Genomic DNA, 25,436 nt, shown 5'->3' with positions numbered 1-25,436 from the left:
CTCAGAGCTGCACAGTGACTTCAGGTGCAGCCACAGTTCCCTGGTAAGTAGGCTCTCAAAATGACATCTAGCTCGGGCTGCTCTAGGCTCAGATGCCTGTGGGATTTCATGTGGGTTCCCTTTCTGGAGAGCAACATCTCTGTGCAATCTCTAGGCTGCTTCCTATGTTAGGCCCAAGACCTGCATGGGTGGGTGGCTGGCGGGTGTTCTCTTGTAGCTGAGATGGTAAAAGCTTATCTTGGAGTATGTGCCTTGGGGGCTTCTCTCTTACTGTTTTCCTATGTCCAAGAGCTTCTCCTAGCTCTTAGCCAGTCCCTAGTTGGGCAAGTTGCCCTGAACCCTCTCTTTACCCACTTTTTGTGCTTCCCTTTGCTTCCTTGGTGAATCCTAGAGTTCTGGCCTAGACAATCTGTTTGAAATGGAGAATCTGCTTACTATTCTGGTTCTTCTCTGTGGAGGAGGCACATACTTCCTGTGTCTAGTTGGCCATCTTGATCCTATCTCCTGTGTGAACATATGTTTTCAGTTCTCTTGGGTATATATCTAGGAGTAGAATTGCTGGGTCACATGGTAACTCTATGTTTAGCATTTTGAGGAACTGCCAGACTAATTTCCTAAATTAGTGGTTCCATTTTACATTCCCACCAGCAATGTCTGAGAGTTCCAATTTTTCCACATCCTCACTCACACTTACTACTATCTGTCTTTTTAATTTTGGCCACCCTGGTGGGTGTGAAGTGGTATCTCTTGTGGTTTTGGCTTGTATTTCCCTAATGAGTAATGATGATGAACATCTTTTCATGTGATTATTGATGAAAGCCCACTTTTGATGTCTGTGCACAGCTTGAAACAAAAAGACTAATTTTCTTCAGATACAGTTTTGAATATTTTTTCCCTTTTTTTGAGACTGTTTGGTAGAGAAAAAAGAGGTTGTACTGATAAGTGTTTAAATCAGTTACAAAGTTAGTTCCACATCTCTGCTTTCCATTTTATGAAAGAGTATTGGGAATACTTATGGTGACTTTCTGGGGTCGATTGGGGAAAACTAATTCTTACTTAAAGATTTCTAATCTTAGAAGAGTAAACTATAAAGTCATTGAAGTTTGCTTGATTTTGGTGCTCCTAGATAGCCATTGTATGCTTTTCTCTCCCCTTTGGAGAAGCTAATTTTTTTTTAGTTCCTTTTAATGCTATACTTTTTATAGGGTTCTTTCTGAAGCTTGCTTTCAGGACAGGAAGCAAAACATATAAACATTAAGGAGTACCTGGTGGTAAAAGAAATTTCCTTGTATATCTTTCCCAAGATTATTTTCAGGGTTTGAAGGAATGAAGGACTAAAGTTCTTAGTGAGAAATTAAAGCAACATCAAGAGATCAAGGTTTTCTTTGGGTACCCTCTTTGTGTCATCCGAGACCCTTGCAGGGGCTTATGATTGAACACCACAACTCAGTAACTTAACAAAGGTGACAGACTGGCTCCCATAGGCTGAGAGGAGTCCATTGGTGTCATCAAGATCTGTGTCTCAGGATTGATTGGCTCCATCATTATTATTCTTGGGATGATTCCTGGAAGTTTCCAGCAGCTCACATCATCACAACATTCAGTTTAAGAGAAAAAGAGAGGCCTGGGTGTGGTGGCTCATGTCTGTCATCTTAGCACTTTGGGAAGCCAAGGCAGAAGGATTTCTTGAGCTCAGGAGTTCAAGACCACCCTGAGCAAGAGTGAGATCCCGTCTCTACTAAAAATAGAAAAATTAGCTGAGAGATCACAGGCAGATTTCTCCTCTCAAAGGGTAGTTCTGGGAAGAACATTAAGAAGTCATCCAAGGCAATGGTTCTCAAACTTTAGGGTGTGTATGAGTTTACTACGGCTTGCCTGTCCCACCATTGTATTTTAGAAGCAGATATTTGTCTAGTTTCACAGGTTAAAAGATGGAGAGGAATTTTGCCCTGGAAGGAATCATCCCCTGAGTCTCGCCTCGGGCTCACCAATACCTGATATATATGATATCTGGATGAGATTGTGGTCTTAGAGCTGATGTTGGAATGAGTTAAGACTTTTGCAGATGTTAGAATGGTGTGAATGTATTTTGCACTTGAAATTTGGGGGGGCCAGAGAGTGGACTGTTACGGGTTGAATTATGTCTCTCCAAAATTCGTACGTTGAGGTCATATACTTCATAATGTGACCTTATTGGGATAGGGAGTTGTTACAGATTTAACTAAGATATGCCGGGCCTCTACTCCAATATGACTAGTGTCCTTATAGAAAGGGGAAGTTTGGATACAGGGACATGCACACAGGGAAAACTCCGTGCAAATATTGGAGTTATGCAGCCACAAACCAAGGAGCCACCAGAAACTAGGAGAGAGGTCTGGAACAGTTCCTTTCCTAGGGACTTCAAAGGGAGCATGGCTCTGCAGTAACAAAGTGCCACAAATTGAATGGCTTAGACAACAAAAATTTACTTCTCACAGTTCTGGAGCCTAGAAGTCTTGAAGGTGTCCACAGGGTCATGCTTTAGGACCACAGTATTGAATGTTCTTTTCTTGATTTTAACCAGGTTTATTGTTATTAATTTTTTTTTAATAGAAGAAACAAAAGCACCTGAAGATGATGAAATGGAGAAGCTCTACAAATCCTTAGAGCAAGCTAGTCTATCTCCTCTTGGGGACCGACGACCTTCAACCAAAAAGGAGTTGAGAAAGTCCTTTGTTAAACGATGCAAAAATCCATCCATAAATGAGAAACTCCACAAAATCCGAACGTTGAATAGCACATTAAAGGTAACAAAATTTCAGATCAGATGAACTCTGTAGATGTGGGTTAAAAAAAAAAATGGTGGGTTTTGCAGAGAGGGACATGCTAATCGCAGCATGTTTGTGTGGGTAAAGTAAGTAAAATCTTATAAAGATCTTATAAGTGAGATGACCTTGGCGTTTTTTTTTTTGTTTTTTTTTTTTTGAGACAGAGTCTTACTCTTTTACCCTGGGTAGAGTACAGTGGCATGCGTCATTCATAGCTTACTGCAACCTCAAACTCCTGGGCTGGAGTGATTCTCCTACCTCAGCCTCTCAAGTAGCTGGTACTGTAGGTGCACACCATGACAGCTGGCTAATTTTTATATTTTCAGTAGAGACAGGGTCTTGCTCTTGCTCAGGCTGGTCTGGAACTCCTGAGCTCAAGCGATCCTCCAGCCTTGGCTTCCCAGAGTGCTAGGATTACAGGTGTGAGGCACTTCGCCCAGCCAACTTTGGCATTCTTAAAGCACTAGGACATTCATGCAGTAGTACCGGAGGCAGTTTTCTACAATGGGCCTTGATTTTTACAATCACTCTGACATAAAATTTCAAATTTTAAGCTCTTAGATGGCAAGGGTTATGTATAATTTGTTTTTGTAATCCTTGTACCTAGTGTAGGACGTGGCTCAATAAATATTAGAGACAGAGAGCATCAACTGGTGAGAATAAACAGTAGTAGAAATAAGATCTTGGTTGTTTTTTTTTCTGATTCATTCAAGTGTGCCATTCTTCTGTACTACATCCAAAAGAAAATTTTTAAATTTCAGATACAGCAAAGACTTACTTATTGTCAGCTGTAGGCCCTGCAGCTAAGGAATGCCATGAGAGCCTGGCAGGGGGAAGAAGTATATACTTTGCAGTAAAAGACCAGCAGATGTTTTCACAATGGGAATAGGGACAGTGTACGGGACGTACTGAAGCTATTTTCAGGGCCTCCCATAACTGAAATGGTTCTTCATAACAGTAGCGTCCTGCTTTCACATTTAGATCACAGCATGAACAGCAGGAGGCCAGGATACTTTGTAAAACAGTCCTGAATTAGCAGAAGATTCATAGATTTTGAAAAGCCTTGGTAGATCCTGCAATTTAATTCTATTCTGTGCATGGACTTTTACATTAAGAATTTGAGTCCCTTTCCAGAAACAAGCGTCAGCAGTCAAAAGCTCTTACTCAGACATCCCAGTTAGTCAGTGGAAGACCCAAGCACCCTAAAAGGCTGCAAAAATGAGTCTGGAAAGAAAAAGAAAAAGGAAAAGTGTATTTTGATTATACAAAGAAAATACAAATGCAGAGAAATTCCCTCATATTTAATGATGAAAGCTATTCCTAGCCCTCATTCCATAGTATGTATAGAATTGATAAATATGTTTGGTCATTCAGTGTAATACATCATGGTGTGTTGGGATTTTACTGTCTTTATCTGTCTGTGATAGCTGATATGAGTGACTAAAGTTTTCACTGAGTAAATATTTCTTGAATCTTACTATGTACCAAGCACTATTCTAGGTCACTAGGATCACTGAATTGATTCCACTGGGAAGCAGAAAACAAAAATGTGGTTAAAATGCAATGCAATGAGTACTATAGGTGATACATGTATAGGGTGCTTTGGTGGCCCAGAGGAGGGAAGTGGCTGATTGGGGGCATTAGGGATAATGTCATGGAGCCCATGAGTAAGAAAGAGATGACAACTATTAGGAAGGGAATAACATTCAAGGGATTGGACTATGTTGGATGATATCAGTGGGTGATATCAGTGGATGACATGTTGCCATCCATGTTGGAAGAAACGGAAAGTTAGAGACCAAAGAGAGCCTGAGCAGTTCGGAGCATTTGTAGGAGAAAGACTGTGGCCTCAGGCTTTCTGCAGAGTGACAGACTCAGGATGCTAGACCTTCACTGGACCATACCCTGACCTGGCCCCAGGGAGCCCATGTTTGTGAAAAGAATCTAAGATTTTGCCATCCCATGTGGTTTTCTGTGACCTCTTGCCCTGCATGCACTGTGGCCATGTACTTGATGAATCCAGAAGCTTTTGCTCTTCTTCCAGTGTGTATTAGTTATCTAGTGCTAGGTAACAAATGACCCAGAAGCTTAGCAACTTCAAACAAGAAGCATTTATTATTTCAGAGTTTTTGTGGGTCAGGAATCTGGGAATGGCTCCATGAAATGCTTCTGCCTCCAGGTCTCTCACAAGGCTGTGGCCAAGGCATCAGCTGGGGCTGCATTCATTCCTCCACTGAGGGGGATCTGTATGTACACTCTTGCACGTGTTTTTGGCAGGATTCAGTTCCTTGCAGGTTGTTGGACTGAGGGTCTCAGTTGCTCTCTGCGGCTGGCTGGAGGCCACCCTGAGTTCCTGGACTCATGGGTTTCATCATAGGGTGGTTCACAACTTGGAAGCTGGCTCCCCTCTGAGTAGGTGAGACTGGGAGTGAGTGAGCAAAGTGGGTGACAACCCGTTTCAGTAGTGACATCACATTACTTTTTCAATATTCTATTCAGTAGGAGCAAGTTGTTAGGTCAGCCTATTTTCAGGGAGGGTACCATACAAGGGCTTGAATACCAGCAAGCAGAGAAGGTTGGGAGTCAGCTCAGGACTGCCTACTACTCCCAGCTGAAGAGCGGCTCTCTTTGGACATTTGTGGGAAGCAGCACTTTCTGTAGATACCTTAGGCCCACACAGGTGTAGTGGGGGTTGATGAAATGTAACAGGACCCCTGCCATGTGGTCCTATTAACCTTAGGAGGTAGGAGGACATGTTGGTGGGGGAATTGGCTTTGTTGAAGAAACAAAACAAAGACAAAGCACATTGACCTATTTAATAGAAACAGATAATTTGGTACATGTATGTTTATTCATGTTGAAAGGCTATAATAATTATTTTAAACTGTTTTTAAAATTCAGAGCAGTCAAGAGAGTAGTTGCCTTTGAGGAAGAGGAGAGATTGTGACAGGGAGGGGGCACAAGTGGAGCTTCTGAGTCCTGGGTGTGGGTTCTTTTTTGACCTCAGTGGTGGTTACATGGATGTATTCAAATTGCGATAATTCTTCAAGCACGCAATTTTCTACTAGTGTACTTTTCTCTATGTATATTATATTGTAATAAAAACATTTATTTAAAAACAACTTCAAAGCTTGAGTGTGGGCAAGCAGAGATAACAGAGTTTCATGCAGAAACAAGGAAACTGTTTTAACAATAATGTTTACATTAGCAACAGCCGTGTTCCATAAATGAAGAAAAATGCCCATGCTGGGATTGTGCTAGAACGAATGCTCTTCAGGGAAATTCTTCTAGGAAGTCAAGCAAACTATTATCTCATATTCTAAATGTAGATCTTTAGGAATTTCTGATAGCTCAGCATTCACTAACTTTTCGCTAAGCCTGTTTTTATTTAAAAATAAATGATTAATGGGTCTGGCAGAAACTCAGAGTTACTCTGGCCTAAGTCAAAAGAGGAATGAACTCTCCTCTTCTGTAAACTGCTCTGGTAGAACATGTATCCAATGCTTAGGTCTTGAGTCAAGCCATGTACTGAATATTTGGAGTAAAAATGGAAAGTACAGCATTCTCTCTTTCACAATATTTTTGGAACCTCTGCCAAACCTTGCTTGCCTGCCAGAAAGCAAGGCGGGTGCCATGGAAGTAGTTCAAATCCTTCCACAAGCCTCCTGTGACATCCAGGAGCAGCAGAGCTACTGTGTGAGGCTCTGAGACCCAGGGTGTCTGGTCTAGGAAGGAGCTTGGAAGGTTCTGTTGTTTATTTCATGTCCTTCCTCTGTATTCTTGTCTATGGTTTTTTTTTTTTTTTTTTTAACTTATATCCATAAAAGAACTAACACAGGTTTGAGCCAAATGGTAAGAAATTTGAATTGTTTAGAGCCAAAAACCATAAGAGAAGTGTTAGCCTAATGCTCAAAGTTGAAGAGACCCTTTTCTAAAAACTTTTATTATATTTAAAGAAGTGGTTAATTCATTTTTACCTTTTAAAATCTATTTCACAAATTTTTGTTAATCTTCAAAGATCTTAGTTTTTTCAATAAAATATTAGGATCTCCCTCGGAAGCAGATGTCTAGATTTCTTTAGAACCAAATAAAACTCCTTAAATAACTTCATATTAATAGCACTATGGTGATATTAAAGGATGGAAGCTTACTTTTGGGATAAGATTTTTTTTTTTTTGAAGCACAGATACTGAGAACTCAGAGAAAAGAAATTTGGCCCTGCCTGGCTATAAATAATCTCTATCCTCACCCACTTAACCTTCCTGTCCTCTGCTTCTGGGTCCTAGCCCAGCTGCTTGTTAGCCCTCTTTAGTTCCTTTCTTACTGTGCTATTTTTTTCTCCTGCCTGGAAGGAAGTCCTCCTATCTTTATCTGTCATCCATTTCTCTACCTCTCTATCTTTCTATCTACCTCTCTTATCTTTCTATGTCTATATAGTTTTCGTTTGTTTATAGAGGGGCCTTCCTCAGACTCTAAATCGGGTTCATAATGCAAAAGAGATTAAAAATCAAATGGGTAATCAGTTCATTCGCTCATTCCTTATTTCATATATTCATTTTGTCAACAGGTATTTAGTGAATGTCTCCTATGCATCAGTCATTCTTTCAGGCTATTGTGGGCATACCAAACAAAAAGGATGGCCCTCATGAAGCTTATACTTCAGTAGGGGAATAAACAAACATAATTAATTATTAAATTTTATAGTATGATAAGGGTTGGTAGATTTATAGATGATAAATATAGATAGGTAGATAGATGGATGACAGAGAATGGAAAAGAGGTGGGATGGGGAATATTAAGGGATTGATTTTTAATTAGGAAAGAGATTAAAGTCCTCTTTGAAAGATAGAATTTGTGTAAAATCTGAAAAAGGTAAAGGAATGAGTACTTTCCTCTTCTCTTGAGACAGAGTCTTGCTCTATTGCCCAGGCTAGAGTGCAGTGGCATCATCATAGCTCACTGCAACCTCAAACTCCTGGTCTCAAGTGATCCTCCTGACTCAGCCTCCTGAGTAACTGGGACTACAGGTGCATGCCTCCACACCCATCTTTTTTTTTTTTTTTTTGGAGAGACAAGGTCTCACTATGTTGCTCAGACTGGTCTTGAACTTCTGGCTGGCCTCAAGTGATCCTCCCACAGTGCTAGGGTTACAGGCCTGAGCCACTGTACCCAACTAGAAATGAGTCTTGAGGTCATCTAAGGCAGAATATTTCAAGCAAAAGGAACAAAAATGCAAGCACCTTGGGGTGGGAATGTGCCTAACGTGTTTAAGGAAGAACAATGAGGTCAATGTGGCTGGGGTGTAGAGGGGATGGAGGCGGTGAGAGCATCACTGGGCCAGAGGAGCATCTAGGGGTCATGTTATATAGGGCCTTGTTGCCGTTGTAAACATTGGCTTTACTTGCAATGAGATAGGGAACTTTTGAAAGTTCTGAACAGAGGTGTGGCATGGTTTGACATGTTTTGAACGTAAAACCATCAGGATTTGCGGGTGGATTGAGTGTGAGAGAAAGAGTCAAGGATGATTCCAATGTCTGTCTTGAGCAACTGGAAAGATGGAGTTGTCATTAGGTGCTTTGTTGAAGATTGTGGTTGGAGCAGGGTTTGGTGGGTATTGGGAGTGAAAGGGAAGTGCAGAGAATAAGAGGAACTTAGTTTTGGACATGTTATATTTGAGATGCTCATTAAGTGTCCATATGGAGCTGCTAAAGAGGAAGTTTAGATAAACAAGCATGGGGGCCAGGGGACAGGTAAGGGGAGATATAAATTTGGGACCATCAGCATGTAGGGAGAATAGGAAAGATTACATGAGATTACCAAGAGCATGAATATAGATAGAGTAGAGACAAGGATAAAGACTGGAGCTCTGGGACACGCCAACATGAAGAGGTGGAATGATGGGAAGGGACCAGCAAAAGAGACTGAGAATAAGTGGCCCTTGTGGGATGAGAACTGTCAGGAGAATATGTCACAGAGGCAGCATGATGGAAGTATTCAAGAAGGTGGAACAGTCAACATTGTAAATATGTGTCATTGGTTACAGGGGAGGCAGGGTGAAATAGATTGTTTACTCTGTTAACATTATTGGAATGCGTACTGTTTTGATGGAAGTTTAGAAGTCTCTTCTTTGAATAAAGAGATAGCGTGTATATTTATTCTCTATACATGTGTTGCATAAATTTGATTTATTAAAACATAAAGATAATTTAATAAGTAAAAATATATACTTCATGTTGTTTTATGTCTTAGGTAAAGCATTATGTCCCAATTTTACTCAGTGAATTTTTGATGGTTAAAGAAATGCTTATATATAAAATTATAAGCTGTAAGAGGAAGAATGCTGGAATAATGGATTGATCACAGAAGAGCAATGTACAAGACCCTAGCTATGTGCTTAGTTCTTCCACTAACTCTCGGGTAGGATATGAAACATTTTGGTGGCTAGTATATATAAATGGACGTCCTGCCATATCTGTTAGGCTTGGTATAGGGATTAGAATATTAATGTGCAAAAACACTTTGATAATTTTATGATCAATGTGTATGTGTATTCATAAAATGGTGGTTGAAGAGGGTTTATTGAAATTAAGATACTCACAACGTCCCCCTTCCCCTCATCTTTTTCTCCTTGGACAGTGTAAAGAACATGATCTGGCCATGATTAACCAGTTGCTGGATGATCCGAAGCTGACAGCCAGGAAGTACAGAGAGTGGAAGGTCATGAACACCCTGCTGATCCAGGACATCTATCAGCAGCAGCGGGCTACGCCTGCCCCCGAAGACACCCCCCAGGAACTCAAGAAACCACCGTCTTCAGCCTGTGTTGAACATTCTATTTGAGAAAAATCCAGGATTCTCTCCTCTTACATTTTACCACAAGCAGCTCTTCAGGATATTGCAAGAACTTACATTTTTTCCTTAAAAGGAAAACTGAAACCCAGTCCCTCGAGCATCAACTCCACCTCTAAAGATGAAACTTAGATGAAGACAATCACCAAATACAGCAGGACTCCCCATTCCAATTGTAACACATCTGTTGACATTGGAATGATTGAGTTTAATTAAACAGACATTTTCTGTGTTCCTACTGGGAGCGCATAGTGAAGCTGGGCTCTAGGTGGGATGTGAGAAATATATCTCCTGTTCCTCGCTCTCATGAGAATTACAATCATCTGTGGACAAAAAGCAAATTTTACCAGGAATAATTATTTGCAGAAACATTCTGTTTTCCCGAAAGAAGAATGTACATATTCGACCTGGTTGGGTAGCTGAGCACCCCAAATCATTTTTTGAGTGGAGGAATGTTTTCTGTGGCAGCAACTGGAGCAGGACAATGTGGTATCGTGGAACAAATATTTCTTGCCTTTGGTACAGAAGGGTGGTGCCATTTCCACTTGTGGAGAAATACTTCATAGACAGTGGTGCTTGGGAGCCGAAGGAGGAAGCGTGTTCTATATTCCACTTACTCAGAGGACAGCTTGGTATTTTCACACTTTACCCAGGCTGGGAGATCTGATTAAAGTTTTTTTTTTCCTCACAACAGCTACAGAAACTAGCTGTTGTTTCTCACAGGTGGAGACCTCTGCTCCCTCCTAGCTTCCCTACACAGCTATAGGAGATAGTAAGTCCGTCAAGGAATGTTTGCTGCTTCTGTCCTTGAGTGTGGTGCCTAATTACAGCACAATTTACATCCAGGCTTCCCTGGGATCAATATTGACAAGATGATTTTGGCATCCGAGTTGTTTTAATATCTTTACTGAAAAATAAACAAACCCCAAAACCACAAAACAAAAACCTTAAAAAACAAAAACAACAAAAGAGTTAAAACATGATTGTTTTATTTTTGTATGTTTATGTGTCACTTTGTGTGCTATGTAAATAGCTATCTATAATGTTTGTTATTTAAATATATTTATAGATGTTCAAATTACTAGTCTTTTAAAAGATGATATACTATTATATGTTTTGCTCAGTATATACTTGAAGTATATACTTTTTGCTTGAGAAAAATAGAAATACCGTTGGTTCACTGGAGCTCTTATGTTGCACTATAATGTATGAAGAATGCTCAGGAAATCTTGTGGGGAAAATATTGGGGCATGTATTTATAATTTTTCATTTTCTTCTTCCATCTCACCCACACCCAACTCTCCCAGAGTTCTTAGATTTCTCTATCATTGGTAAGTTACTCTCTTAACCAGAAAAGGAATTTTATCTTAGGTTGTACCTTCTGTTAAATAAACTAAGCTTTATGCCATTTATGCCTATAAACCTTAGACCAAATGAAATATAACTAATGTCATCTTTGACTAAAGACTAATAGCAATTTGGGGGTGTTGTTAAAGAAAGCCTATAGTGGAAAGATATGAAAGTTTCACTTAATCACCATGAATATTTCTCACCATGAGAATAACCACAGCCCACTAAGAACCTGTTTTGACCCTACCTGCCCCCAGCAAATCGTTGATGTGACACATTTTGTTTTATAGCTTCAAAGTGTGGCTTGACATTCAAATGGAAATAACTGCTGAATTGTATCTGCAAACTAAGTGGAAATAGTTGTTGAATATTTCCCCAAGCTTTACTAAGAAGTCTTACTACTCTGTAAACAAAAAACAACCTTAGAATTATGAAAGCAAAAAAAAAAAAAAAAACCAGGAAGCAAGTTGTAGTACTAGAAGCTTCTCTAAGATAAAAGGCCGTATCAGTCTGTTTGGCCCAGCAGACACTTAGGGACTACACCAAGGGAAGCTTGGAAGCACCTGAGATAGTCACGTTCCCGTCTGCAGATTGGTCCCTGATGCTTTGATTTGAGAGGACAGTGCTTCAACCTCCTTACTCTGGAGATTATCGTTGCTCCTTTCCGTGATTAGCCACTATGAGAAGGTTGGTCGTTTAGGATTCACAGTGTGCAACAGTGCTGAGGGAAGGAGAAATGGTAACAGTAGAAATAACAGTATGACACAGAGTGCTCTTCCACCCATTTTTCTTTGGTTTGCGACATCAACCTGTAGACTTCCAAACAGTTTTTCCTGCACTGAAGAGCTCCAAAAACTTTTGACCCGGGCATGTGAATACGTTTGACTGCTTTCCTTTGGCTTTTCATGAATACCTATTTTAACGGACCTTTTGGCATAAACTCCTTTAGTACCCTTCAAACTTAAAGGCAAAAAAAGAACCATGAGACTGCTTACCCAAGCCTTTAAGTTATTTTTCAAAGATACTTCAAGAAAGCTAGTCTAGAAGTTCCTGCTTTGATTGTTAAAGGTTACTTTGCAGTCTCCCAAAATGAATGTTAAACTGCACAGTTTTGCACCCTGCCCTTCTGGACCCAAGCTGCTTGCTCATTTGGGTTTTCCCCTCGTAAATGCCTCTGCTCCAGACCAGGCTGGGCTAGGAAGTAGGGGGCTGCATCTGGGAGTTCTCGACCTCAGCCGTGGCCATAAGAGGAGGGAAGGGGAACAGAGAGGAGAGAGAGGAAGAGTGACACCAGTGGAGGAGGGCATGGGCTGGCCTCTCTTGACCTCAAGTTACTTTTCTGGTCTAAAGGATGTTGGGAGAACTGAGTTACTTCCAGTTTATTGCTTGCTACTCATCTCTGAAGCGGATTTAGGATAGTTTCAAGGGGTCTAAGGGAAGACTCCTCTACCCAGTTGTATAGCCCTAGGGTCTGTGCAATGACACAGAACCGTAGCTACTCAGGAAGGAAGTGGAGAATCTCTGAGCATAAGTAGGTCCAAAGCTGTGGAACCTGTTAAGGATTAGGGTCTAGAGAAGATTCCTTTTTGGGGCTGTGGAGAGGACCTTTTCTCTCTGTCCTTAGCCTGCAGACCCAAACTGAAGCCTGCTACGAGACCCTCACCAGTTGATATGTTGCAAATACACACCGAGGCTGATGGTCAGTTCTGCATTTGAAGGGCATCTGTTGCTTTTAAGAATCCTTAGTTTTTCCACAGCAGCTCAAATCTCAGAGTAGGAGCAAAGGCCTAGAAAGAATTCCAAAGTCTAGGATTGCAAAGTCTCCAGAAAGCCTAAGAAAGAGATTGTGTTTGGAGTCAGATTTCCATGTGAAACCCATGCCTTATATTTTACACAGCACTTTGTAGTTTGCAAGTTGTTGCATTTCAGGGCTCCCCCTCTGCCCCTCCTGCTGCCCCGTGGTCTTCCTGGGGCGATGGTGGATTTTCAGTACAGTGAAGTGCCTGGCCCAGAACTCCGAGTGGTGAAGCTTGAACTGAAGCCTGAGTCTCCGGACTCAGCCCCAGCCTCGCCTGCTACCTTGGGATGTTCCTGTCAGAGCGGAGCCTGTTAGGGAAACACGCAGGTTGACTTGGAGTGTGTGCCCCAGGGCACAGGCCTCAGCACACAGCTGGCCCTGGTGGCTTTTTTGCTACGTCATCCATCTGAGCGCTGAGGGGGCCTCTATTCTTTGAGAACATTCTCTTACTAAAGGTCCCGCAGCGACCTGCCGGTGGGCTGTCTGTGAATTGGAGTTTAACCTAATCGCTCCGTGCTTCCTCTATTTCGTTCCGTAAATTATACTATTTGTTAGGTGTTGTGAGCCCCTTGGATGAAAGAGGTATATGTAAAGAAATGGAGAGTGTTTATTTTGTTTTCCTTTTAAGGTGTGTGATGTCAGATGTCAAAGACCCAACTTAGTGATTAGGGTTAGTCCCTTGACTTTATTCCCCCAATTTCTTCCCATGTAATTATGATAACTTTATCAGGTAGCCTTCAAATCACAAACCATGTCACAGAGATGAAATAGATGCAAAGAAAACATATTTTTTAAGTCTTTTGAGGAGAGGTGCTATACAACTTCAAGCCATATTTAAATTCACGGGCACATATCTCTTCGTAAGAAAGACGCTATACCAATATTTTGATATAGCCTCACAGACGATTCGATGAGTAATTTAGGTATAGAAGATGCCTATCCAAAAGTCAGTTTATGTTGAAATCTGCCATATCCAAGTGAAGTTTTAGGACATTTCTCCTTCAGTCTAATAGACTATGATGTTCCACTGAGGTCTTCCAATTTTTAGCACATTTATCTCACAAGAGAAACCAAGTCCTAGAACCGGGAGGTGTGACTGCACTGCCTGGGCTTTTATAATACATAATTAACAATAAAAGGCCCTGAAACTAGATTTTTGCAGCCTGCTTGAAATGGACTGGGGGGGGGGTAACTCCACCCCTCACGGGGAGCTGCCGTCTGAGATGAGGGGTAGCCACGTGGTCGTCTGAGACAGGAAGCAATCTCCCTGCCTTTTTCTGCACATCTTTACTCTTTCCCATTCGACCTTGGTACCCCACAGAAAACATTAAAAATGGATTCTAAGTAAAACAATGTTTGCACATTTCTCTTGCTGTGAGGAGACTTAACTGCTCTGCGTTCGTATTTCTTTACTTTTAGTCCAAAGGGGAAGCATGCCCCATAGAGACATTAAACACCCTGTAATAAACACGGGATTTCCAATCACCGTATATTTTAATGTTCTTGCATGACGGGGCTGTGACGTTTCGCGCTGCATGGTGTTCTGGGGCAAGATGTCAATGTGGAAATGGTACTTTAACTTTTGCTGTGCTTTCGTTCTTTGTCAACTACCCCTTAGGCTAAACTGAAAAAAGAGGCATGGCTCATCCCTCCTGCTTTGTGTTTTTGAGGTTGACTTATAAGATAAAAATAAAAATAAAAAATATATCTAGTAAAATGACATGGAAAAAAATTGAAATATACTACCGGTGTTCATTTTCTGCCTTGCAGTGTTGCTTCCTCAAAGAAAAAAAAAAAACCTCTGCCTGGGAAAGTGTTTAATGGCTGCTTTTTGATCTTCAGCAAAGGTTACAGTGCCCTCTGGTGGCAGTCACGACTAGACCCGTTTTTATTTTTAAATAAAAAATCTAACTATGTTGGGGAACGTATTTCAGCAATAACTGACGTGGCCTTCTCCAAGCGGTTCACAGTTTACAGGCTTACTGCTACAATGATATTTAGAGTTTTCGGAAATTGCCATTGGACCACAAAATTTGACCTGTCTTACCATTACGAGGCACCCATATTTGGTTCAGAGAAATTTAAAAAATTGCAGATTATAAGAGTTACAACCTGTGACACACAAGTTCCTCAAAATACATAAAATATTTATGTGAAAATGAACAAAGAATATACTGAAATACCCTAATAAATCGCCTTGCTTCTGAATGCACTGATCAGAGGAGTTAGCCTGGGTTCGAACTTGACTCACACCTGCCTGATTGTTGTACACACACAGTTTTCATTTCTTTCCCGTCTTCTCCCGGTTCTCACTTCTCATGCTGAGCCCCACCCTCTGTGTTCTCCCTCTTGCCACCACCAAATATTTCTAGGCTCCCACGTGAACGTGGTAAAAATTATTTTAGACCAAAGGGATTAGCAAAAAGCATAGGTCCAGGGTGTTCCTGATTTCTAGAACAATCTTGTATTAATTTCCTGTTGCTCCTGTAACAAATTGCCACGAATTTAGCATCTTAAAACAATTTGTCTTACAGTTCTGGAAGAACGCATTACTGTGGAGGAACATCCGTTTCTCTTCTCCCTCCGGCTTCAAGAGCTCACGCACTCTGCTTGCCTTCGGGCCCTCCCTCCATCTCCCAGTCAGCAGTGTCTTCCTTCTCTGGTGGAAGTCCCCTGGGCTGACTCCTTTAAGAACCGTTGTGATTATAGTGGGCCCACCTGGACAATCCAGCGTCATCTCGCCACTGTCAGGGCAGCTGACTTGCAGCCTTAATGCCCCTTGGCACCTATACACAGGTTCCAGTGATTAAGACGTGGGCATCATCCTGCTTGCCACAAATCTTCATTTTAAATATCCGGCTCATTTCCCATGAACCATCGATATCTCCTAGAAATTCCAGGATTTCCAAGTATAACTACAAGCATGAAAATCCTTTTTCATACTATGTGACTTGAATTTGATGCTCGCCATAGGAAAGATCATTCCGTCTTTATGAGGAGAAAAACATGCCATTCCTGGCTTTTAAAAAACCATGTGTACACAGGTGCAACAGGGACAGTATTTTAGTAACTGGAGCAAGTTTTCACAATGCTTGCATTTAAAGACAAAGCATTAAAATGTCACTTTTGAGAATCAAGCATCATAAAGCACAGGGTAACGTAGGCCTCAGAATCGTAGGCTTGGGGCCGTGTCAGGCTCACAGATGGACTTGGCCAAGACCGCAGCTTCCTTCCCCGTGAAAGTGGAGGGGGCTTTTCTGAGTGTTGATGTTGAAATGTACTGTTAAGTACAGAATTTCCATAGGTCCTGACCTGTGTAAACACAAACAAACTTGTGTTTGTAGGTAATTCCTTGAAGCTAGGCTGCTAGTTTTGCCAGTCATGCATTTGGGAAGTCAGAAACACTGGGCCACGCCTGGAGTCTCCTCTGAGCCTGTCTCGGCAGTTCTATCCAGAGTCAGGGGTGTAGGGAATGGACAAAATTCCCAGGCAAACAGGGTGCCTGGACATATAGCAAGTTATTACCCTGGTGCCAAAAGTTACCGTTGCAGATACCGTCGATGCCCTGCTCACATCCCTTCTCCTGGCCGGAGCTTTCATTCCCCAGTTGCTGTGAGTTTTCACAGTTAATAGTCCCTTTGCCAGAAAATTGCCCTCAGCTAAAGGAGAGCCACCTGGGCAAGGAGGCTGAGCTCATCCTCCCCAGTCTGTCGCTGGATAAGTGTGTTGTATTTGGGTGGGATAATAAGGGATGAGATTGTGACATTAATCAGGGACCAAATTACAAAAACTGTGATCGAGCATGTGAAGGAGTTTGGATTCATCCAGGGAGCCACTGAAAGGTTTGAAGCGAGGAGCTGGCATCTTCACATTAACATGTTAAAAAGATTTGGCTGCTGAATGAACAGATCGGATGGGCACAAGGCCAGAGGCAGAGAATGTAGTTATGAGGTCTTTGCAGTCATCTCATAGAGATGATGGTGACCTGACATATAGCAGAGGCAGTGTGGTGGACAGAAGAGAACAGATTTAAAAGACCTCAAAGACAAGAAAGCCATAAAACCTGGGGCAGTTAGGATGTGGAAAGAACGAGAAGTCAAGATCACTGCTAGTATTCTGGTCTATACACAGGGGAAGTGGAGTCACCTGATTCATTGAGACAGTAAACAGAGGAGAAAAAGAAAATTTTCAGGAAAGTAAAAAGTTTGGTTTAGGGCATCTTGCTGTTCACTAGAGACGTAGCACATGTCATTATTAGGGTAACAGGCTGTGAAGTCAGCCTGCCTAACTTCAAATCCTGGCTCTACCACTTTAATGCTGTGTGATCTTGAGAAATCACTTAACCTCTCTGTGCCTAAGATTTTTCTTCATCAAGATGCCTATTGGATTGCTGAAAAAAAGTAAATAATCACATACACATAGACATAGTAAGTGCTTAATAAATAATTGCTATTAGCATGATTATTTTGAATGGCCCATGGGCTATTCAAGTAGGAATATTAGATAAATAAGACATATCTGAGATTAAATATTAGTTGTGAGAATTGAAAGGCACCATAGGGTTTATTCAGTCCAACACCTTTATTTTAGAGATACGTATTGAAATGACTCCCCCAAAGTCAGACTGTGGCAGAGCTTAGTAAAACCCTGGATGCCCAACTTTTACTTGTCCCCACATTACACTGTTCTCTACTCTCATGGCATGTGCCTTCTTTACATGTGGTGGACTGAATCGTAAGTCCCAATTCTTTCCCCTTTCTTGCATCCACCCTGTTGTATGGCCGCACTATAAGTGGAGTGTAATTCTCAGCACCTTGATTTTGGGCTTGGTCAAGTGACTTGCTTTGACCTATGACAGTGAGACTATGCTAGTTCAGAGCTTAGGCTTGAACTCATGTACTTCCTTCCTCTTACTGGCTACCCTGCAGCTCCAAGTAGGATCAGAGACCATGAAGCAGAGCTGCTGCAGCTGAGTCACCTACAGCAAGAAACAGAGCTGCCCAACCCAGCCCAAACTGGGTGGACAGAATCCCAGTCTATGTGCAGATTTGTGAGTACATGCATAGTATTGAAATTTTCGTGGTGTTTGTTATACAGCGTTATTGTGGAAATAGCTAACTGACACAAGCATTGATGTGACATGCTTATTTTTGTGGGAAAGACTTAACTTTATCTTTTCCAGACACCCAGATTCTATCAGTGCTTTGCTTCTGCTAGGAAAAGTAACAGCTGATGGGTGCTGACTAGTGGGTTATCAGGCCCTCCCAGACTCAACTGCAATTCATTTACCTCTTAAAAGAAAATCCCATTGTCTTAGTCTGTTTTGTGCTGCTATAAGAGAATACCACAGACTGGGTACTTTATGATGAACAGAGATTTATTGGCTCTCAGCTCTGGAGGCTAGGAAGGCCAACAGGCCTGCTGAGGGCCTTCTTGCTGCGTCATCCTAGGGCAGAAGGCAGAAGGGCCATGAGACAGAGGAGGTCTAAACTCATCCTTTTAAAACAGCATTAATCCTGCCCTTGAGGGTGGAGCCTTCATGGCCCAATCACCTCTTCAAAGTCCCACCTCTTAACACTATTACGATAGCAACTAAATTGTAACACGATTTTTGGAGGGGACATTCAATCCATAGCAGCTATCTATTTGTCTCCAAACTCCTCTTCCCAATAGTTTGTACAAGAGAAGGCAATTTATATTGTTACATTCACTTTATGGTCTTGTTAATCTTTACTTCCTATCTATCTCTCCTGTCCTGAAAAAGGATATATTTATTATCAAATTTTGTTATGGATAATAATTTTAATAAATGCAGATGAAGAAGGGAGGACTGTGTGTTGGAGTGGTCAAGGAGGGCTTCATGGAGGAGGTGTGTTTTGAACTGGATTTTGAGGTATTGATATAGATGGAGCAAGTGTGAGAGAGGGATAAGGTATGCCAGTCTGGGATACAATGGGACAGAGGTGTGAACTCAGAAAAATACAAAGTGTATTGACAGAAACATAAGCAGTTTTGCTTCTTGCAGAAAAGTGCTCAAAAATAATATTAACCACCTTTTATTGAACCTGTATTATACCTGTGCATTTATGTGCATACATGTATGTCTATATGAGAGACCATGTCTTTTTGATATGTTAGCAATGAGACTCTATTAGTTTGGCTGGAATTCCTCTACTTTGGGCAGAGAATGTTCAGGAAGCTCAACACAATCCCTGATTGGTACAGAACCTAGGAGAACTGTGAGATAGAACTGGCACACTTGGGGTTCAGATAGGTCACAGCTATTTGATGAAATTGGGGGAAGCTCACATGAGGCTGGACTCAAGAGTGAGGAGTAGCAGAGCCCATGGACAGTAAAGGTGGCAGTCCAAGTCCTGCAGACAGGGCCACAGGTTGGAAGGGACAGATCACAGCTCCAGAGCGAGAGTTGGGCTATTTGCTTCTTTTCCGCATTTCATGTTCCTGAGCACCCTGGGAAGGAGAAATCTAGAGTGTTCCAGGTGCCACAGGTCTACACAGGAATCCTTGTATAAATCTTGGTCATGAGAGACACAAGATGAGGCAGCAACTGAGGCTCGTGGGCTGGGAAAGCTTTGTAAGCCTTCAAACTTCAGACCACAAGGATGCTGAGAATTCCGCCCCCCACCCTCCAATAGAGGCCTCCAAAAGGGAATAATTGGAGAAGGAATTAACAGAAAGATCTGGACTTTTGGACATGACAGATCTGGGGGATATATCACTGACACTTAGGAATAGGACTAACCAATAGAACATTTTTACTTACCAGCAGGTAAAGACTAGGCTAAGAAGGGGATTTACAGCGTTAATGCTTGTTGCCCATGTACTGCGTGTGAGGGAGTGTGCTTTATATACCTCATCTCTTTCATGTGAGGTAGGCTTCCCCCTTCTGATAAATGAGAAAACTAAATTAAGGCTCAGAGTAGTTACATGCCGTGCCTCGAATCGCGCATCCAGTTAGAATTAGGGGTGGATGGGATTCCAGTTTGAGAGCGCCACACCTTAGCTATGAATGGATCCCCAGGGGGTGTGCGTCCAGTCTGGCTTTGGCTCTGTCACTGAGGCTCCCACCAAACTGTAAGTCTAGCAAGAGCGGGGACCACGCGTAGGTCATTTGTTCATTCTGGCTTCTGCAGCATCTAGCACTGGCCCTAAATTGCCATGTGACAAGTAATTATTGAGTTAATTTGACTATATACAAGCAGGATCCGAGTAGTTAGGGTGTGGCACAGGGTCGCAGTCTGCAGGACGTCCGGGGAAAGGGCGCCCTCTCCTGGAAGGTGGTCAGCGCGGCGGTGCGTGTGGACGTGGCGCCCCCTGTGGGCCAACCTGGTGCATGCCTGCTCGGTGGCCTCCCTGGGGCTTTCTGGGGCTGCACGGGATTCCTGAGAGCCCCATCCGCAAGCAGCTTCTCAAAAATAAATGGCTAAATCTTATATTATTTTTAAGGTTGATGATGAAATACACCCTGGGCCTGGGAAGTATGCAAGCTTGGAAGTTGAAGAGTTCTTGAAGTCTTACTTCCTCTGGGGAGGATAAAACCTGTGGTTCTTTTGTTGTGATAATGACAGACTGTCAGGGTCTGTCTGTTTGCCTGACTCGCTCACAGCATAAATGCTGGTAATTGCTAATTGCCTTGAGAAGAGAACTGACTCACGGTCTGAGAGTGACTTGCATGTCAATGTTTCAGGCCCTCCGTGCTAGTTTTACTTTGAGGGCAGGGAACACGTTATTGGAGTCAGCCCAGTTGCTTCCTCAATGGTTTTCGGGTTAGAGGGATCCAAGCTTGATTTTTGCCAAGAGATAAACATCACTGGGAAATTTAAACTGTGGGCAGTGGGATTAATGGCCCTTGTTTTCTGGGCATTTTGGTCTGCAGATCATGTCTTCCTTTTCATATGCCGTGGAGAAGACGAAAAGCATTTGATCAAATTTCCAGCAAGCTAGATATTAAGGGTTGATTTAGGTGGCTGCCCATACTTGCTTGGGCTGTGAGTGTCTTTCACTCTGATTGCTTCTCTGGAAGTATTATTAGCCAGCCACCAAGTCACGGCTGTGTGTTAGACTCAGCTGCAGCGGCAGTCACACCCTTTCTGTCCTTAAGGATGGTTGTAAACTAAGAGGAGTGTTGCTCCCAGAGCCCACAGGTCAGGGGGCCCTTTCTGACATGCCAGTGACATGGGACCCCCAAAGCGCCACTACTATTGATTGCTCCATCTTTGGGGCACTGTAGCTGTTCGTCTTAGTGTATTTTCTGGTTTGTAATGTGCTCTCTGTTCAAAGAAATTTTAAAGGCAAGAGGTTCTAAGGGGAGAAGTCAAAGGGTTTGAGATGCACCATAAAGGGGAACCATTTATAAATCGCAAAAGGGAGGACTATAACCCTGCTGCTGACCGCTCGCTCCAGTCTCTCCAGTGCTTGGTACACATCTCATCCCCTTCCCATCTTTCCTGCCGGAGTCTCAAACCAGCCACATCAGTCAGGAGTCATCAATTCCAGGAGGACCCACTTGACTGCCTCCCTCCCTCCAAACACACAGGCAGCCCTCCTCGTTCCTTCCACACACGCAACCCAGACAGCATGCAATTGACACTCACCTGGGGAATTTTTAAAATGTCCCGATGACTAGACCCCACCTCCAGACACTTAGCCGATATAGTTCATCTGGAGCAGGGCCCAGGCATTGCATTTTTTATTTAAAGCAATCAGGTGATTCTAATGAATAGCTGGGATGAGAATCACTTCTCTGTGAAGGCATTACACAATACTAGCATTATCAAAAAACTTATAACTGCTGTTTTCCTAAAATCTTTCTATATGCTGTCTAATTTAATCCTCATATCAATTATTAGTGATTTTGTAGTAGCAGAAATAGGCTCAGGAAGTAGCTTGTTGGCAAGTAGACTAGGTGAGGGGTTACACCTGGTCAGTGTGACGCACAAAGCTCAGAATTTTAATTACTGCTAGATTAATTGTCTTTGTTTTCTGCTGGGCTCAGAACTCTGTCAAGGAGAAGACTAAGTCTTTTTGCCTATTTTTAGTGCTTAGCATTATGTCTGATGGCAGCTGGAAATGAATGAATACTGAATATTCTTCAGGAATGTGAGGACCCTACAAGGGAGAGATGTGTCTCAGCCCTGAGTTCCAGGTCTTCACAGTCATTCATTCTCCCGTGTCTGGCTCATGGCGTCCCTGTTCCTCTAGTGCCCTTCTTATCTTATCTCCTGATCCTCATTTCATACTTACCTCTTTTATCTTGACTGTTAATTTTTCCAGGCTAATTGTGGCTGAAATGGTTTTTCCTTCTGAGCTCTCATGGCACATAGAACTTACAGTATTTGACTTATGACTGAATCTGTACCATTCCCTTGTTCTACGTATAAAGACCATACACTTTCATTTTGTCCTGTAGGATAATTGGAGTAAGATTGTAAATATCTCCAGAATCTTCTGTTTTAAATTTCTGAGAGCCCCCAATGTGGCTGCTGGTATGGAGTACTTGCTAATTGATTCTGGTTTATTCTGTCTAAATGATAGAAAAATATTTATAGCTGAGTACATAAATGTTTATCTCTTTATATAACCATAAAATAATTTGTTAATCTCATACAATGCATTCCACAGAAAGCAAGCATATTTGGAGGTAACAAATATGTTTTAAAATAGTAAATATATCGCTATCTTATCCTTTCTCTTTATCATTGTGGATAGCTGTAATATTCTGACAAGCCCACCTCTAGCTTTATTTTTCTAATCATGGACTTTTATTTATATTTCATCAGCATGTCACCTATATGCTTGGGGAACAATATCTGAAGGCAGTAGTATAACGTGGAGGTTAAGACCATAGTTTTGATACATTCGCTGGGTTACTGTGGACAGCTCATTATCCATATACCATCTCAGTCTTGGTTTCCTCATCTGTAAAATGGGATACTACTGGTAGTACTTCCTGATAAGGTTGTGGAGAAGATTAAATGAGATAATAATTAATTATGAAGAAGTTGGTGGAAAGAATGTGTTTGTACTTGACAAATATTCATAATATCATTATAAATAGTTTTATGGTCATTAAAAGTATTAAAAAGTGAGTGCCCTTCAAAGGCACTTTCTATCCCCAAGTAGTACAGGGCACTTTTCTGAGCAGCTGCCTACTACTCTGCTTGCCTCACTGTTTCACCCCTCCACTGTAAGTCACAGATTGGAATCCCTTCTAGGCTCCATCCGCATCCTATGGGTGCACCACAGAGAGCAGCTGCCAGCTTCCGCCGTGCTCCCTGTGGATGTGAATTAAGGAGCTGTACACTCCTGCTGTGCCCGAGTTTTAGAATGTCTCAGGCACTGTGTGTGGGGATGCTGGGCCACTGGGGAAAGAGGGCTCAGGGACAGGGCTGAGGGGCTGAGGAACAAGGTGGGACATGAGGTCCCCTGGCCATCCTAGAGAGGGAGTATAAGGTGGATAGGAGAGATTCAGATGAGCTCAGCTTGCAGAATCACTTGGCTATATCTGACATCTTTGTCTAGATTATTCAGTGGAAATTTGATACCATCATTTTACTACAAAAGTCAAGGATAGCCCAATATCACAAATTCCCATAGAGGTTTCTCTTATTTCTCTTTCTCTCCTTCTGTCTCAGCAGAGTGTTCTTCATATTAAACATTTGGCCTCAGAGTGAAGCTGGTGCAGTCAGGAAGGGGAGGGGCAGAACGGTGATGGAGAGATGGAGACGCGGTGGCCCAGGAAAGCAGCTCTAGGGACAGGCTGTGGCACAGGCAGAGGCTCGCGTGTGATCTGTGAGCTGTGGCTTCTCACACCTCTGGGACAGCCAGCACCCAACACGTTCATTCAGCCGTTTGTTTCCACATGACCAAGCAGACCTCTCTGGGATGTGACATCTCTGGCTTTCCAGATGAGCAGAGCTGAACTGTCTCTGTGGATCCTAAACAGTCAAAAGATAACGACCCCCTGCCCTTTCCTACCCTTCTATGTGTAAATCAAAGTAGTGAAAATGCACAGCACAAAAAAGGACAATCCCAGTGAAGTTTTGAGTTTTTTAATGACGTTTGTTTAGGGAATATTAAATATCAAATGCTTTCAACTTTCTCTCCCTGTCTTGATGTTTTTAGTGTACTTGCTTTGGTTTTACTTCCAGAAAACACATGTCTAGTTTCAACAGGCAACTGGTGCTGCAAGTACCAGGCTATGCTAGGAAAGCGTTGGATGGACCTCACATCTACTGCCCCCATCCCCTGGGGGCCTCTGCGTCCTCCTGCCAAAGCTGAGAGATTCTGTACACCTGGGTATAAAGCTCAGCGGAGTCAGACACTGTGGCTGGTCCAAGCCTTTTACAGCCTTTTCAAGCTGGCCATGGATCCTGTCACTAGGAAAAAGGCAAAATTAAACAAAGAACTGTTTCCCCCAGATCTAGACAGAGGTTAAGCCCATCAGTATTCTTTCGGATGGGTATATAGACTTAAAAGGGAAAGAGGCAAGATATCTGTTCTCAATGCTTCTAGTTATTCTGACCTATTTTGCTTTTGCAAAACACATCTCCAATGAACTCCAGGATACATATAGAAGAAAAAAAAAAAGCTTTGTCAGGGTATGGACTATAGGCTTGACCTAGAGAAATGGTCCAAGTCTCAGTTGGCCACAAGGCTGCCCCTGGGAGTCCTACGACCCATAAGAGCTGGGTGGGAATTAAAGAAGGACTCTGAGATCTTCTCTTCCCAACATGAAATCTGATTTAAATAGATAGTTCTTGTCACCTATTTTTTGATAATTGAGTTAACTACTATTCTCATTTTCCCTTCACAAATACTGGTTTTCTTTGAATCTTGTCCTAAAAATGCATACAAATTTTAAACTAAGCTGCTCAGCTAGCCAGTTTCTGACAGAGAACTCTCCGTACTTTTGCAGGTTGGCCTGATCGCTCCTGCTATCTGGGTCAGAAGTTTGAGGGCAAGGAGTCTGAGTCATGATTGAATATCTTTTAACAAGTTGTTGTTTTGTGTGTGTTTTATTGTACACAGTGTGGCTTCTGGGTGTATTATGTCTCCAGCACTTTCAGTGCCAAGTGTGTTCCCTGTCTCAGCCTGGGGACTGGAGAAGAGGGGAGGGGTGATGTGGGGTGCAGGGTGGGTGATTCAGGCACAGCCCCACAGCCGTTGTATCTGCTGTTACATCCCAAAGAATCATGTCTTCCCTGTGGACAAAAACCAATTCAGAGAGGGTAGCACTCTCCTGCCTCTCAAACCAAGGCTTGCATTCAACATTGGTGCATCAGAAAGAAGTACCTTGTTGGCTATATTTACTGTGTCACACGGGGAGGTCTCTCCCCTCAACACTAGGTATGAAAATACTCCTCCTCTGCTTTGGGGTTCCAGGAGGAATAACTCATTTCCCAGCACCTAGGTATGAACATAACTCTAAATTTAGGGAAGGTGGATGGGAATTTAGGAGGCTGGAGTAGGGCAGGGATGCTGCCCCCTGGTGATCTTGCAGAAACACAGATCTGATCATCTGGCTTCCCTGCTTTAAGCTCACGCATGGCTCCCCATTGTACGCTGAATAAAACACATACTCCTTGGGTGACATTCAAAGTTCTTTAAAA

General features: G+C 42.4%; 1 protein-coding gene across 2 annotated transcripts in view; it reads left to right on the top strand.

Annotated features, from left to right (window-relative positions):
• The window catches only part of IPCEF1 (interaction protein for cytohesin exchange factors 1), a 96,523-nt gene extending 85,459 nt beyond the window's left edge, over positions 1-11,064 (top strand). For both annotated transcript variants that reach the window (XM_045544606.1, XM_045544607.1), the window contains 2 exons: positions 2,593-2,786; positions 9,444-11,064. In XM_045544606.1, coding sequence (XP_045400562.1) covers positions 2,593-2,786; positions 9,444-9,647 — 398 coding nt within the window. In that variant the 3' untranslated portion in view covers positions 9,648-11,064. The remainder of the gene's footprint in view (positions 1-2,592; positions 2,787-9,443) is intronic.
• Positions 11,065-25,436: the final 14,372 nt, after the last annotated feature.

The sequence above is a fragment of the Lemur catta genome, chromosome 2 (genome assembly GCF_020740605.2).
Source record: "Lemur catta isolate mLemCat1 chromosome 2, mLemCat1.pri, whole genome shotgun sequence".
NCBI lineage: Eukaryota > Metazoa > Chordata > Mammalia > Primates > Lemuridae > Lemur > Lemur catta.
This window is presented reverse-complemented; position numbering and strand designations above follow the sequence as displayed.